Source organism: Erythrolamprus reginae, chromosome 4 (assembly GCF_031021105.1).
Source record: "Erythrolamprus reginae isolate rEryReg1 chromosome 4, rEryReg1.hap1, whole genome shotgun sequence".
Taxonomy (NCBI): Eukaryota; Metazoa; Chordata; class Lepidosauria; order Squamata; family Dipsadidae; genus Erythrolamprus; species Erythrolamprus reginae.
Genome location: NC_091953.1, coordinates 16478764 through 16494093, shown reverse-complemented (window position 1 = coordinate 16494093; position 15330 = coordinate 16478764). Strand labels below are relative to the sequence as shown.

The window sequence follows — 15330 nt, the reverse complement described above, 5'->3', positions numbered from 1 at the left end:
ATCCACCATTTTCCAAACGGTCTCTTTTCCAAGGACTAAATAAGATTGACCCTGTAGCATCCAAGATTAAACAAAATTGACTAGTTATTTCCCCCTCAAATATCTCCAGACCCAGATTATTCTAGGATTTCCACTATAGGTCATAAAGATAACTTCTTCTGCCATCTCTCCTCTCCAGTTCTAAAAGGATAACTTGAAGTCATTCTAAGACAATACTGGTTCTTATATCATTCTAATTATTTCAGACACTATTTTACCATACAATTCAATATTCCTGGAATGTTTATTTTCCACATCTGCTTTCTTCACCTGAGTTTATTAGTAAGCTTTAAAAAAAATCAGCTTCTTAGAGTTGAGATGTTTCTTCCTGGCAGCAAAACAAGTAGTAGATGATTGAAGTAACAGTGGCCAAACCAGGTGCCTCAGGCTGTAAACAACTGGATATTGCATAATTCTACTGTGGTCATTCCCCTCAACTTCTTCTTTGGAAATGGTTTCATTGGGTTTTGGTTTTTCCTAGAGCCCTTGATTTGAATTATGTCTAAACAGGTTGTGCAAAACTTCAAAGGAAGGTTTTGCTTTTATTTTATTTATTTTATTTATTCATTTATTTTTAGTTTATTTAGTTTAGTTTATTTATTTTCACAGATTCCCAGTGAAAATTGCCGGGTTTTTGCTTCCGAGCATGCGCAGAACCAAAAATCCCAGTGAAAATAGCCAAAATCTCATGAGATTTGGGTTGCTGTGCATGCACGATAGCCACCAAGGACCATACGGTTAGCATGGTAAGTGGCTGCCCAATACTGGGTGGGACCAATCAGAGGTGGCATTTACTGGTTCTCCGAACTACTCAAAATTTCCACAACTGCTTCTCCAGAATTGATCAGAATCTATTGAAACCTCAGAATCCCTCTTTTTTAAAAAAAAAACCTTAAAGTTTTGGATTTTTTAAATTCCCCTCACCTCACCTTCTTCCTTCAGCAGCGACTGTCCTCCTCCGCTTCTTCCTCCTTCTCCTCCCACCCAAATTCCAAGTTTTTATTTCTTTCCTAATGGGTTTGCACGCATTATTTGCTTTTACATTGATTCCTATGGGAAAAATTGCTTCTACTTGCAAACTTTTCTACTTAAGAACCTGGTCATGAAACAAATTAAGTTCTTAAGTAGAGAAAATATATATATATATATATATATATATATATATATATATATATATATATATATATATATATATATATATATATATATATTCTAAGAGGTTTTTTTCTTGATTAAAGGACCCAAATCAGCATGGCTTTACTGGAGGCAAATCATGTCAGACTAATCTCATTGATTTCTTTGACTATGTCACAAAGGTGTTGGATGAAGGTGGTGCTGTGGATATTGCCTACCTGGACTTCAGCAAAGCCTTTGATACGGTTCCACATAAAGAGCTGATAGATAAATTAGTGAAGATTGGACTTAATCCCTGGATAGTTCAATGGATTTGCAGCTGGCTGAAGCGTAGACATCAGAGAGTTATTGTTAACGGCGAGTATTCTGAGCAGAGTCAGGTTACAAGCGGTGTGCCACAAGGGTCTGTTCTGGGTCCTATTCTTTTTAATATGTTTGTGAGTGCCATAGGGGAAGGTTTGGTAGGGAAGGTTTGCCTATTTGCCGATGACTCTAAAGTGTCCAATAGGGTTGATATTCCTGGAGGCGTCTGTAATATGGTAAATGATTTAGCTTTACTAGATAAATGGTCAAAGCAACGGAAACTGCAGTTTAATGTTTCCAAATGTAAAATAATGCACTTGGGGAAAAGGAATCCTCAATCTGAGTATTGTATTGGCAGTTCTGTGTTAGCAAATACTTCAGAAGAAAAGGATTTAGGGGTAGTGATTTCTGACAGTCTCAAAATGGGTGAACAGTGCAGTCAGGCAGTAGGGAAAGCAAGTAGGATGCTTGGCTGCATAGCTAGAGGTATAACAAGCAGGAAGAAGGAGATTATGATCCCGCAATATAGAATGCTGGTGAGACCACATTTGGAATACTGTGTTCAGTTCTGGAGACCTCACCTACAAAAAGATATTGACAAAATTGAACGGGTCCAAAGACGGGCTACAAGAATGGTGGAAGGTCTTAAGCATAAAAGGTATCAGGAAAGACTTAATGAACTCAATCTGTATAGTCTGGAGGACAGAAGGAAAAGGGGGGACATGATCGAAACATTTAAATATATTAAAGGGTTAAATAAGGTCCAGGAGGGAAGTGTTTTTAATAGGAAAGTGAACACAAGAACAAGGGGACACAATCTGAAGTTAGTTGGGGGAAAGATCAAAAGCAACATGAGAAAATATTATTTTACTGAAAGAGTAGTAGATCCTTGGAACAAACTTCCAGCAGACGTGATAGATAAATCCAAAGTAACTGAATTTAAACATGCCTGGGATAAACATAGATCCATCCTAAGATAAAATACAGATAATAGTATAAGGGCAGACTAGATGGACCATGAGGTCTTTTTCTGCCATCAGACTTCTATGTTTCTATGTTTCTAAAGAAATTAAGAAATAAAATCAAAATAGAAAAAAATTAACATTAAATATTAAATTCATTAATTCAAGAAGAATGGTTTCATTTTCCCCCAGTCATTTGTGGCAAACATGGGAAACATAACATGAACATTTAGAAATTGGCGTCCTTAACCACAGTTTCCTCATCCTGATTTCTTGAAATGACAACTTCTGCTTCCTCCAGTCTTTCACAATCAATATACGTGAAACAGTGATACTTTGACAAGTATTATGATCCCCGTAGAGTCCACCTATTTCAGATTCCATCTTCGGTATTTAATATTAGCCAATCCATCCTTGTGAGTGCCAGTTCTGATCATTTCCGACGCACAGATTTTGTCCAGATCTGCTTTTTCATGGAACTGCAATGCTAGAAAGCCTACTTCAGCATATGACCTCATTTGATTTCATGCATGAGATAAGTGTTCAAAAAGGAAATTGCTTAAGAAAGTGGTCGGATACTGTTAGTGTTAGATTTTAGTAGAGATTACACAAACATTTGTTTAATTCACAGTTAAAGGTTAATTTATAAAGATTACTTTATATTTTTCAAACCGCTACACCAACCGAAAGTATAGTGATACCTTGTCTTAGAAACTTAATTGGTTCCGGGACGAGGTTCTTAAGGTGAAAAGTTTGTAAGACGAAACAATGTTTCCCATAGGAATCAATGGAAAAGCGATTAATGCGTGCAAGCCCAAAAGTCACCCCTTTTGCCAGCTGAAGTGCCTGCTTTTGTGCTGCTGGGACTCCCCTGAGGCTCCCCTCCATGGGAAAGCCCACCTCTGGACTTCTGTGTTTTTGCGATGCTGCAGGGGAATCCCAGCAGTGCAAAAATGGGCGCTTCACTGGCAACAGAAGTCCGGAGGTGGGGTTTCCCAGCGAGGGGAGCCTCAGTGAAATCGCAGCATCGCAAAAACACAGAGGTCTGGAGGTGGGGTTTCCCATGGAGGGGAACCTCAGAGGAATCCCAGCAGCGCAAAAACGGGTGCTTCACTGGCAACAGAAGTTCGGAGGCGGGGCATCCCAGCGGCAGTGGTTGGTTTGTAAGGTGAAAATAGTTTGTAAGACGAGGCAAAAAAAATCTTAAACCCCGGGTTTGTATCTCGAAAAGTTTGTATGACGAGGCGTTTGTAAGACGAGGTATCACTGTAATAAGCATTTTATTAGTTGTCCTTAGAAATAACATCAATAGCGTCATCAAGAAAGCACAACGAAGAATATTCTTTCTGCGCCAATTCAGGAAGCTCAAACTGCCCAAGGAGCTGCTAATACAGTTCTATAGAGGAATCATTGATTGTGTCATCTGCACCTCTATAACTGTCCAGTTTGGTTCTGCAACCTAACAGGACCGGCACAGACTTCAGAGGATAGTCAGAGCTGCAGAAAAAACAATTGCTGCCAACCTGCCTTCCATTGAGGACCTGTACAATGCACAAGTCAAAAAGAAGGTTTTGAAAATATTTACTGACCCCTCGCATCATGGACATAAACTATTTCAACTCCTACCCTCAAAATGTCACTACAGAGCACTGCACGCCAAGACAACTAGACACAAAGGCAGTTTTTTCTTTTTTGTTCTGTTGCAATCAGATAAAAATTTCTGTATGCTTGGAACAGCTTTAATCCAGAAGGCCAGTGAAGAATGGCAAAAAATAATTTGATTTGTTTTTATTTTATTCAATTAAAGGATTATTGTTTGTTTGTTTGTTTGTTTTGATTCATTTAGTCACTACAGTCACTGCACACCAAAACAACTAGACAAAAGAACAGTTTTTCCCTGAATGCCATCACTCTGCTAAACAAATAATTCCCTCAACACTGTCAAACTATTTACTAAATCTGCACTACTATTACCACTATTTTCTCATCATCCCTATCACCCATTTCTTCCCACTTACGATCGTATGATTTTTATTAAGATTTTTATTAATATTATTTCCTCATTGCTTATTTGACCCCTATGACAATCACTAATTGTTGCACCTCATGATTCTTGACAAATACAAATGTATCTTTATGTACACTGAGAGCATATACACCAAGACAAATTCCTTGTGTGTCCAATCACACTTGGCCAATAAAGAATTCTATTCTGTTCTATCTAAATAACAAATATAAATAAATAAAATAAATAAATAAGAAAAAATAAGTAAAAATGGATATTTGGTGACTGTGGACATCTCTATGTAGCATTCTTGGCCACTACGTGAAAATCATTAGCTATTACTCCTCTCAAGTCTTAGCTATCAGTGCATCTATCCAGATATTGGGGGTCCCCCACAGGCAACATGGTGTCATCAGTTAATCATTTATACAGAGCCTCAGTGGTGTAGTGGTTAGAGTGCAATACTGCAAGCTACTCCTGCTGCTCACCAGCTGCCAACAGTTTGGCAGATTTAATCTCAGTAGGCTCAAGGTTGACTCAGCCTTCCATCCTTTCAAGGTTGGTAAAATGAGGACCCAGATTGTTGGAGGCAATATGCTTACCCACTGTAAACCTCTTAGAGAGGGCTGTGAAGCACTGTGAAGTGGTATAAATGCTAACGCTATTACAACTCAGAAACATCTCAGTGCCTCCAACACAATTGCAGTACAATTCAATCCAGATATTAACTCAGTTGAGTAGCCTTCCAAATTCTCCCAAAGCCAACTGTGTATTACCTTCAGCTTAGAAAGAAATTGCAACATTGCAAACAAAAATAAACCTGGAGAAATGGGCATAACACAATGTGCATAAAAAATTTACACTGAATATTTTTTTTAAAAAAAAATCAAATTCAACCACCTGAATTTGAAATATTCACAAAAAAGCGAAGCTAAAAAAATTGCCTGTTCTAACTCTTACTTTCTTCAAAATCTCAAAATTGTACCAAAAATTAAAGATACGGTAGCTAACAAGCATATTTGAATGTCATTATGTATTCAAGGAATAAAAAAATATACTGTCAATTATAATTTATTTTATTTGTCTGTCAACATTATGTTTGATTTTAATATTCTCTTAAAAAATTAGAGTGACATAATTCCGAAGATCCTCTAAGCAATTCTTAATTAGCATTATTAAATTAACCATAGCTTAATATGATATTGTAAGCAATCCAAGGCATATGGCTACGTTCATGATTCTGAAGATTTCTAACACTTAATTTTCTAACGTGATCATGTAAAACAATACATATAAAACATCATAATGGGCCGCATCTTGTCTTCTATTGTCCTTCTTTGTCAATTTCCCTAAGGTCATTAGCTGTTCTGCTGCAATTAGATAAAAATTTCTGTATGCTTGGAACAGCTTTAATCCAGAAGACCAGTGAAGAATGGCAAAAAATCATTTGCTTTGTTTTTATTTTATTCAATTAAAGGATTCTTGTTTGTTTGTGTGTTTGTTTGTTTTGATTCATTTAGTTACTACGGTCACTGCACACCAAAAACAACTAGATACAAGAACAGTTTTTTCCCAAACGCCATCACTCTGCTAAACAAATTATTCCCTCAACACTGTCAAACTATTTACTAAGTCTGCACTATTATTACTATTTTCTCATCATCCCTATCACCCATTTCTTCCCACTTATGACTATATGACTGTAACTTGCTGCTTGTATCCTTAAGATTTTTTATTAATATTGATTGTTTTCTCATTGCTTATTTGACCCCTATGACAATCATTAAATGTTGTACCTTATGATTCTTGACAAATGTATATGTTGTTTTATGTACACTGAGAGCATATTCACCAAAGACAAATTCCTTGGGTGTCCAATCACACTTGGCCAATAAAGAATTATGTAAAGAATTCTATTTTCCATCAGTTTTAAGCTGTTTAACAATGAAATAATACCTCAGGAGTAAAATTGACATTTTTTTTAAAAAAAATTGAATGTGAGAAAAAGTGAAATTGAATAATCCTATTAAATTACTTATATCACCTTTACAATATTTGCTTATTGTTTATAGATAGGTGTAAAGTTAAAAAAAACAGTGTAAACCAACTTACAAGAACCTGGTTCTATACCTATTTCTTTATCTTGCACGAACTTGGGTCCTACTGTAAGAAATATTTTTACCTATGACTATCAAAATTTAATCTTTATGAGTGCCATCTTGTGATTGTTCAAATTGTTGCAGCCCAGCTCTGTTTATGATTCCAGAGCCTTCCTTTCTTGGCAATGTTTCTTGAACGTTTTTGTCTTTTTTTCCACCACAACAATTATCTTGTGGAGACTGTTGGGCTGAGATAGCTCAATACATTTTTATTTTGAGTAAATTTGAGTAAATTTCATCCATTCTTCCAAATAAAGAAATATCTCTAGCTCAATTTAAGGAAGTCACTTTTTTGGAGAGTAACCCAAGAATGATGTAGATGGCTTCCTGTGTAGGACTGTCGTTAGTGAGGGAAGTTTTCACCTATTGTGGAATTGTTTAAAATATTACATAAACTATTCAAAATATTACATAAATTTACAAAACCACAGACAACACAACAGAATGAGTCACTAAGGAACTAGCAGCAAAACCCATGGGTCCTCTATAAATACAGTATGTGGTCCTTGGGTGACAAGCATCATAGGTCCAAAGTCTTCTTGCAAGTCTCCTTGCAATTAGGATCATCATGAAGTACATCCTGATCTGTGCCACAATTTTTCTGCCTTCTTTATTTGCTATCCCAATAGATCTGGACGGTTCTGCAGATGGACCAAGTGAGGAAGACACAAAACTTCTTCATGTAAGTTCCATCAAAGCTTCATATCACGTATGGTTTTGATTGATTCTGCTGCTATCCTACTTCTTATTATTTTTAAATTAATTATTTGCTTAAGGGATATAAATCTGTATTGTTATTTCTGCATGCATAACTTTGCCTTTTTCCCCTCATCATGCTACTCAAGTTGATATCTGTTGGCCTCTATAGTGGTATTCCATCCACATGCTGACTTATCTCTTGCTTTCCTAATGAAGTATCTGTTGTTGTATTGTTTAACTTCTTTCCATTATTGTTTAGGAAGTCCATAATACCTTATGTATACAAAATCTATGATAGACATTTCAACTTAACATAAGCCTTTCCAAAAACACTGACAGATATACTGTATATATAAAGAGAAGTTATTTTTATGATGTCACAAGTCTTTTTCTTTCTATTGACCATCGCTTATGGTGTCAAAAGTAAAATAAATAAATACATCTGTGATTTAAAAAATTGACAAATCTAGCAGGAATAAGGAACAACAGTTGCATTCAATTAAAAATAGAACAATCTTCTTCTCCTTTAGTTCTCATGATAACAGACCACATAATCAGAATTTTAAACCAGTAAAAATTCTCAAAGATTGAGAGATTTACCCACTAGTTGCTGAAAGAATTCTATAGCAGCTTCCATTTTTTTAAATTTATTTGTTAAATTTATATGGTCACTCAACTCACATAAGTCTAGTTTATAAGTCTATTAATTACCCAGCTGACATCCTTATTGGATGACTATATTGTCTCTTCTCTGAGGATATCTATTAAAGTTTACAGGATAGTCACCAGAGTAAATGAAAACTAACTGGCTGTGTTTGGTGGGAAAGGATGAAAAATGGTGGCTAGTCACCAATTACTCTACAATATAATGTACAGAGTAAATAAATACAGCACCATTTATTGGCATCAAGCCTGTAGCAGGATAGAAATACATAAATAATGCCAGTTGCCAAGCAATGGGTTTTTGATCACATGACCAATGAGGTTGCTCCAATGGTCGTAAGTGTGAAAAATGGTCCTGTCACTTTTTTCAATGCTGTTGTAACATTGAACACTAAATTAATTGCTATAAGTCAAAGCTATTGTCAACTCACATAGCACCTCTGGCCTGCTCTCGAGTTGCCATAGGAAAGGAGGGGTGGGAAACTGATGAAGCAGCATGGCAGCTAAAAACAGATGCACATTCCAAATGCATCTCTCTCAAAATTGTCTCCCAGGGTTACCCACGGAGGGGAGTGATCTCCACAAACCCCAAAATTGCTCTATTGGTGAATGTGATTGATGACACACTTTGAGGGAAGGGGGAAAATGGGGTCATGATGGGGTATAAATTACATGGGGTCAAAGTTTGCTCCACCTGGAATGTGCTAACATGATGCTCCTAATAAACAACTGGATTTCTTTTGAAACTTGGCTTAAGGCTCGTGATTTAATTAGGGCATCCGTCGGAACCCTGACAGCTGCCTGTACACCTTAGAGATTAAATGTTCCTTTCTCTGCATTCAGAAAATTAGCATGGTACAAAAGATGTATGAAACATTTATGATTTTCCTTTTTCATAATCCAGGCTTATCTTGACAAATTCTTCCCAACATATTATAAAGATGGCCGCAGCATGCACGAACGGCTGAGAGAAATGCAGAAATTCTTCCATTTAGCTGTCAGTGGGAAAATGGATAAAGACACATTAAATGTAATGAAACAGCCTCGGTGTGGCGTCTCAGATGTCACTGAAGGACAAAAAGCTCCAGTAAGAATCTGGACTAAAAGAGTCCTCACATACAGGTTAATTTTTATTTTATTATTTATTTTTATTTATTTATTTAGTGCAATACATAATACACATTGAAGAGAATAGATATGTAGTAATATAGCTAAAGAAATGAATAGAAGAAAAGATATAAAAGTATAGGTGAACATATTTGAAAGGAAGAAAAGATAAATGAGATAAGGAGAGACAATTGGACAGGGGACGGAAGGCACACTGGGGCACTTATGTACGCCCCTTACTGGCCTCTAAGGAACCTGGAGAGGTCAATCGTGGATAGTCTAAGGGAAAAATGTTGGGGGTTAGGGGTTGACACTATTGAGTCAGGTAATGAGGTTGTTTTTTTAATATATAAAAAGAATGTACAGTGGTACCTCTACTTACGAACTTTATTTGTTCTGTGACCAGGTTCTTAAGTAGATAAGTTTGTAAGAGGAAGCAATTTTTCCCATAGGAATCAATGTAAAAGCAAATAATGCATGTCATTGGGAAACCCACAGGGAGGGTGGAGGGAGGCTCTGTTTCCTCCCAGGAGATTCCTAGAGAGGCCCCATGAAGGCTTCTCTCTGACTTTTCTGGCCCTGTTTCTCCCAGGAGATTTCTAGAGAGGCCCCACGGAGGCTTCTCTTTGCCTTTTCCAGCCCTGTTTCCTCCCAGGAGATTCCTAGAGAGGCCCCACGGAGGCTTCTCCCTGCCTTTTTCGGTTACAGTTTCGGAGGCTTGGGTTTGTAAGTGGAAAATGGTTCTTGAGAAGAGGCAAAAAAATCTTGAACACCCAGTTCTTATCTAGAAATGTTTGTAAGTAGAGGTGTTCCTAGGCAGAAGTATCACTGTATTGTTACATGATTTCTTGCATAGTAATATTTTGTCATTCTTTCATTACTTACAGGATTAAGAATTACACTCCAGATTTGAAAAGAGGTCCAGTAGATGCAGCCATAGCAAAGGCATTCCGTGTTTGGAGTGATGTGACTCCGCTGAAGTTCCACAAGGTTTCCAGACCTGCTGACATTGAAATAGCTTTTGAACATGGTGGTAAGGCTGCCTGTTTTTAACCTAGCTCTCAAATATGCATTTTTCACACAATTCCCATCCCTTTCTGAAGCATCATTCAATTTCTTTCTGCTTTCACCGATCACATTCAAGGTTAACTATGGCAGGGGTCTCCAACCTTCGCAATTTTAAGACTTGTGGATTTCAATTCACAGAGTTCTGGAAGTTGAAGTCCACATGTCTCAAAGTTGCCAAGGCTGGAGACACCTGGACTAGAGTATAATCCAGAGGGTGTCTTCCCCCCTAGAAGGCCTGATGTTTATATTGACATCGTGCATGGGAAATAGTAGTTCTACTTTCATCTGAATGGGTCAGACTCCATCTCAAATGGTCATCCAATTGTAAGCTCCATTTTTAAAAAAAGGTTCAGATAATTGAAGGCGGCCCCGGCCCTCTGGAATCAACTCCCCCCAGAGATTCGAACTGCCCCTACTCTTCCCACCTTCCGCAAGATGTTGAAGACCTATCTATGTTGCCAGGCATGGTGGCACAATGGTTAGAATGCATCATTGAGGGCAAACTCTGCCCACAGCCTGGAGTTTGATCCTGACAGGGCTCAAGGTTGATTCAGCCTTCCATCCTTCCGAGGTTGGTAAAATGTGGACCAAGATTGTTGGGAGCAATATGCAAATAATGCTTACATTTTAAATCACCCAGAGTGTGCTATAAAACACTATGGAGTGGTATATAAGACTAAATGTTATTGCTATTGCCAACTGGAATGGGCAGTAGCCCACCCCTGATTATATGGATAGTGAAAGTCAAGAAAAAGGAAATAGGTTTACTTAAAGGTGTTGAAAATGGCAGCATAATGCTCCTAACCAAGGATGGGTTCTAACTTACCTCGCTGCTGGTTCGATTCCTCCCGTGTTGTGCGGACACGGCCTGCACTGGTTGCCGATCAGTCACAATTCAAAGCGCTGGTAATGACCTATAAAGCCCTACATGGCATCAGACCAGAATACCTCCGGGACCGCCTTCTGCCGCACGAATCCCAGCGGCCAATCAGGTCCCACAGAGTTGGCCTTCTCCGGGTCCCATCGACTAAACAATGTTGTTTGGCGGGACCCAGGGGAAGAGCCTTCTCTGTGGCGGCCCTGGCCCTCTGGAATCAACTCCCCCCAGAGATTCGAACTGCCCCTACTCTTCCCACCTTCCGCAAGATGTTGAAGACCTATCTATGTTGCCAGGCATGGTGGGAATAACTATCTTGTCCCCCCCAGCACCACCTTTTTCTCACTGTAATATATGAGAATGGTATGATTGTGTACTAATGATCGTTTTATAATATTTAGGGGTTTTAAATTGCTTTTAACTTATATTGGATTTGTACTTTGTATATTGTACTGCTGTTGCTGTGAGCCGCCCCTAGTCTTCGGAGAGGGGCGGCATACAAATCTAATAAAACTAAACTAAACTAAACAAAGTGTGTACATACATGCACAGTACAAAGATAGCCCCGCCCCAAAAGCCAAAAAAGTATGGTGATGCATGTGCAGTGTCAGAAACCCAGATTCTGTGCATTCGCAAGGGGAAACAAGCTAGGGAAAAATTCCCTCCCCAAAAAATTCAGAAAAAAAAATCCATTTTTTTTAAAAGATGGCAGCAGCCACGGACTGATCCAGTTTCATGATGTCATTGTGACATCACCAGAAGTTTGCAACTGGTTCAGGCAAACCAGTCCAAAGCAGGAGGAACCCAACTCTGCTTCTAACCTACCATCTTATTTATTGATGGCTTATTATGTTATATTTCAATTTTAGAACATGGTGATTATAACCCTTTTGATCGCCGAGGAGGAGTTTTGGCTCATGCTTTCTTTCCTGGATCAGGAATTGGGGGAGATACACATTTCGATGAAGCAGAGAAATGGTCAGAGTATAACAGAGGTAAGTCACTCCTGAACTGTTTGAGATTATTGCTCATCTACTTTATAATGAAAATTACTGCCAAGACCATTAACCTCATAAATAAAGAGTAATTGATCGCAACCTAACAACTAGGTGATGATACCTGAAAACCTCTGAAATATTTAACCCTGAATTGTAATATTTCTAAAACTGGGAATATAAATTATATTTTATATTATACTTAGATTAAATCCAGTTCTATTTTTGCCCTGACCCCTGTCATGAGAGCCAATTGGACTTCTATCCCTAAAAAGCTGACTGTAGATTTATAGGTCAGCGGTTCAAATCTCATCACCCGCTCAAGGTTGACTCAGCCTTCCATCCTTCCCAGGTGGGTAAAATGAGGACTCGGATTGTGGGGGCAATATGCTGGCTCTGTTAAAAAGTGCTATTGCTAACATGTTGTAAGCCGTCCTGAGTCTAAACAGAAGGGCGGCATAAAAATCTAATAAATAAATAAGTAAATAAAAAGGTATTAATTATAGTCCTGGGACATAGGAGGCCATATATGGGTTTCTGGTAATTGACACATTTTTCTTTCTTTCTTTCTTTCTTTCTTTCTTTCTTTTTTAGAGGTCAACCTGTTCCTTGTTGCTGCACATGAATTTGGTCATGCTTTAGGACTTTCCCATTCTAATGTCGTTGGCTCTTTGATGTACCCAACATATTCTTACAACAACCCAAGCTCCTTCCGTCTCCCAATTAACGACAGACAAAGAATTCAGAGATTGTACGGTAAGTACAACCAATTCAGGCGGGAGTTCCTACTTACCGCCATTTCTGCTGTGTTCTGTATGCAGCTCTGGGTGATCAACGGGTGTGCACATGCATCCAAGTGAGATTTTGCTTCTGTGCATGTGCAGGAAGCAAAATCTCATGAGGGGATGCATGCAAGAGAGAGATTTCAGCCATTTTGTTGCTTGGACATGCATGCTCGTACTGGTAACAACCCGCTACTGAACCAATTAAATATGAGCCAGCAGTGTGCAGCATCAGACAAAAAAGCCAATGCAATTCTAAGTTGCATTAACAGAGGAATGCAATCAAGATCAAGTGAGGTACTAAAGCTACTCCATAAAGCCTTAGTTAGACCAGTTAGAATACTGCATCCAGCTTTGGTAGCCACATTATAAAAAAGGTGTTGAGACTCTAGAAAAGTGCAAAGAAGAGAAACCAAGATAATTAGGGGACTGGAGGCTAAAACTGCCTAAAGGCATACTGATGACAACTCGCCCCATGCCATCGGATATATATATATATATGAGCAAAAATATGTCACACAAACACATGCACACATATATCCCTAATGTTCTTCTTATTTTTTATTGATGTATATTACTTTGATTTATCCTCTCAAACCTACAAAATAAATAAATATTCTACAAAACATTATACATACACACATATATATATACATGTATGTATGTATGTAACACATTTTTGTTGAACTGAAAATGAAGGTATAGATCTATTTCGAGGTTGTTTTCTTTCATCACCTAGCCATACCTCACTTGGATTTGAACATGTAGCTTAACCTCTAGGCCACAGGATCTCATCCTTTCAGCTTTGTATATATATTGTATTGGCACCCTGCTCTGGTCGTAGGTAAAATTGTGACGGAATGAATGATGGATGATTGTTTTTTAATAACTGGGGTTTTAGATTAGATTTAGAAGAGGTTTTTTTAACACTTGGCGTTCTGACATGCTCTACTCGATGGAGAAGGGTGGGGGGCTAGAAATCCAAATAATAAATAAATAAATAAAAACTCTCTTTAACAAGCCCCTTCTTTTTTCTTTCTTAGGGGCAAGGAAATGAAACCATTGAAGAACCCATTGTATATAAATGGCATGGAAGAATTTGTATTTTGCACAGATCAAAAGCATTATTTCAACTAAGTTTTTAACATAGTAAAAGCAGCAAAAAGTTTGGTTGCCTGTTATATAACGGGGAAATACTAGTGGACTGTATTTTGTTAAGGAATTAGGGCATCTTTCGTAAACTTAATAGATACGTTGGTTGTTGATTAACTTCCTGGTCCAATTCAAAATGCAGAATTCAGGGGTGGGATTCTACTGTTTTGGACCAATAATCCAACGATCAGCTGGGAGTAAACCGTTTGTAAAACTGGTACAATCCCATCATGGATTGCAAGGTGCATGTTCTATAGATGCCTTTACTTTCACCAACATCAAACCAACACCAATCTTCTGGCTCTGTAGAGAAACCACCATGATCTGGCTGTACCAGGAAGTCTTTGGGGATTGATATATATCAGATTCCGTCTCTCGTTATTAGTTTGGGGATCTAGTTGTTTTATTTTCCTTGTAATAATTCCTTGTTGTTGTTTTTTGTAAGTGACTGGAAATGTTTTGGGAAATGTTCTTGTACCTAAGAAAAATAGCTAATAAAGAATCCAATCCTCTGGATGGCTCTCTTGTTTTTCCAATACTTCCTTTGCTTTTTAATGAGGAAATTAACAAACAACTGCTATGCCTGTGACACATCTTAACAGGAGAGAAAAAATACTATTTTATTTATTTATTCATTTCCTCAATACACAAATACATAGGAAGAAAAATAGACATGTAGTAATATATATAAGGGTAAAGTGAACTTAGAGGAGAGGATATATGAAAGAAAGAAAATATACATGATAAGTGAGAGAAAGGAAAGAAAATTGGACAGGGGACGAAAGGCACCCCAGTGCACTTATGTACGCCCCTTACTGGCCTCTTAGGAACCTGGAGAGGTCAATCGTGGACAGTCTAAGGGAGAAATGTTGGGGGTTAGGGGTTGACACAATTGAGTCTGGCAATGAGTTCCACGCTTCGATAACTCGATTGTTGAAATCATATTTTTTACAGTCAAGTTTGGAGCGGTTCGTATTAAGTTTGAATCTGTTGCGTGCTCTTGTGTTGTTGCGGTTGAAGCTGAAGTAGTCATTGACCGGTAGGATGTTGCAGCATATGATCTTGTGAGCAATACTCAAATCGTGTTTTAGGCGCCGTAGTTCTAGGCTTTCTAGGCCCAGGATTGAAAGCCTAGTCTCGTAGGGTATTCTGTTTCGAGTGGAGGAGTGAAGGGCTCTTCTGGTGAAATATCTTTGGACGTTTTCAAGGGTGTTGATGTCTGAGATGTGGTATGGGTTCCAGACAGATGAGCAGTAGTCTAGGATGGGTCTGGCAAAAGTTTTGTAGGCTCTTGTGAGTAGTGTGAGATTGCCTGAGCTCAAGAGATTTTTTGAGATTACCCAAACTCAAGAGATTTGCTCATAGATGCCTACTGCTCACTGCAA

General features: G+C 38.1%; 1 protein-coding gene across 1 annotated transcript; it reads left to right on the top strand.

The window, feature by feature from the left end:
- Window positions 1-7110: 7110 nt before the first annotated feature.
- LOC139167221 (macrophage metalloelastase-like) lies at window positions 7111-14457 on the top strand. Its single transcript, XM_070751661.1, has 6 exons — window positions 7111-7284; window positions 8869-9086; window positions 9959-10104; window positions 11886-12011; window positions 12606-12767; window positions 13837-14457. Exons 1-6 carry the CDS (start codon window positions 7171-7173, stop codon window positions 13848-13850), a joined length of 780 nt encoding a protein of 259 aa, XP_070607762.1. The 5' UTR covers window positions 7111-7170; the 3' UTR covers window positions 13851-14457.
- The last annotated feature ends 873 nt before the right edge of the window (window positions 14458-15330 follow it).

Bases quoted from the DNA above. Each gene is read 5' to 3' on its own strand.
- LOC139167221 (XM_070751661.1), top strand. From the start codon at position 7,171: ATGAAGTACATCCTGATCTGTGCCACAATTTTTCTGCCTTCTTTATTT. The intron at 7,285-8,868 runs GTAAGTTCCATC...TTCATAATCCAG, and splicing joins AAGACACAAAACTTCTTCAT to GCTTATCTTGACAAATTCTT. The intron at 10,105-11,885 runs GTAAGGCTGCCT...TTTCAATTTTAG, and splicing joins AATAGCTTTTGAACATGGTG to AACATGGTGATTATAACCCT.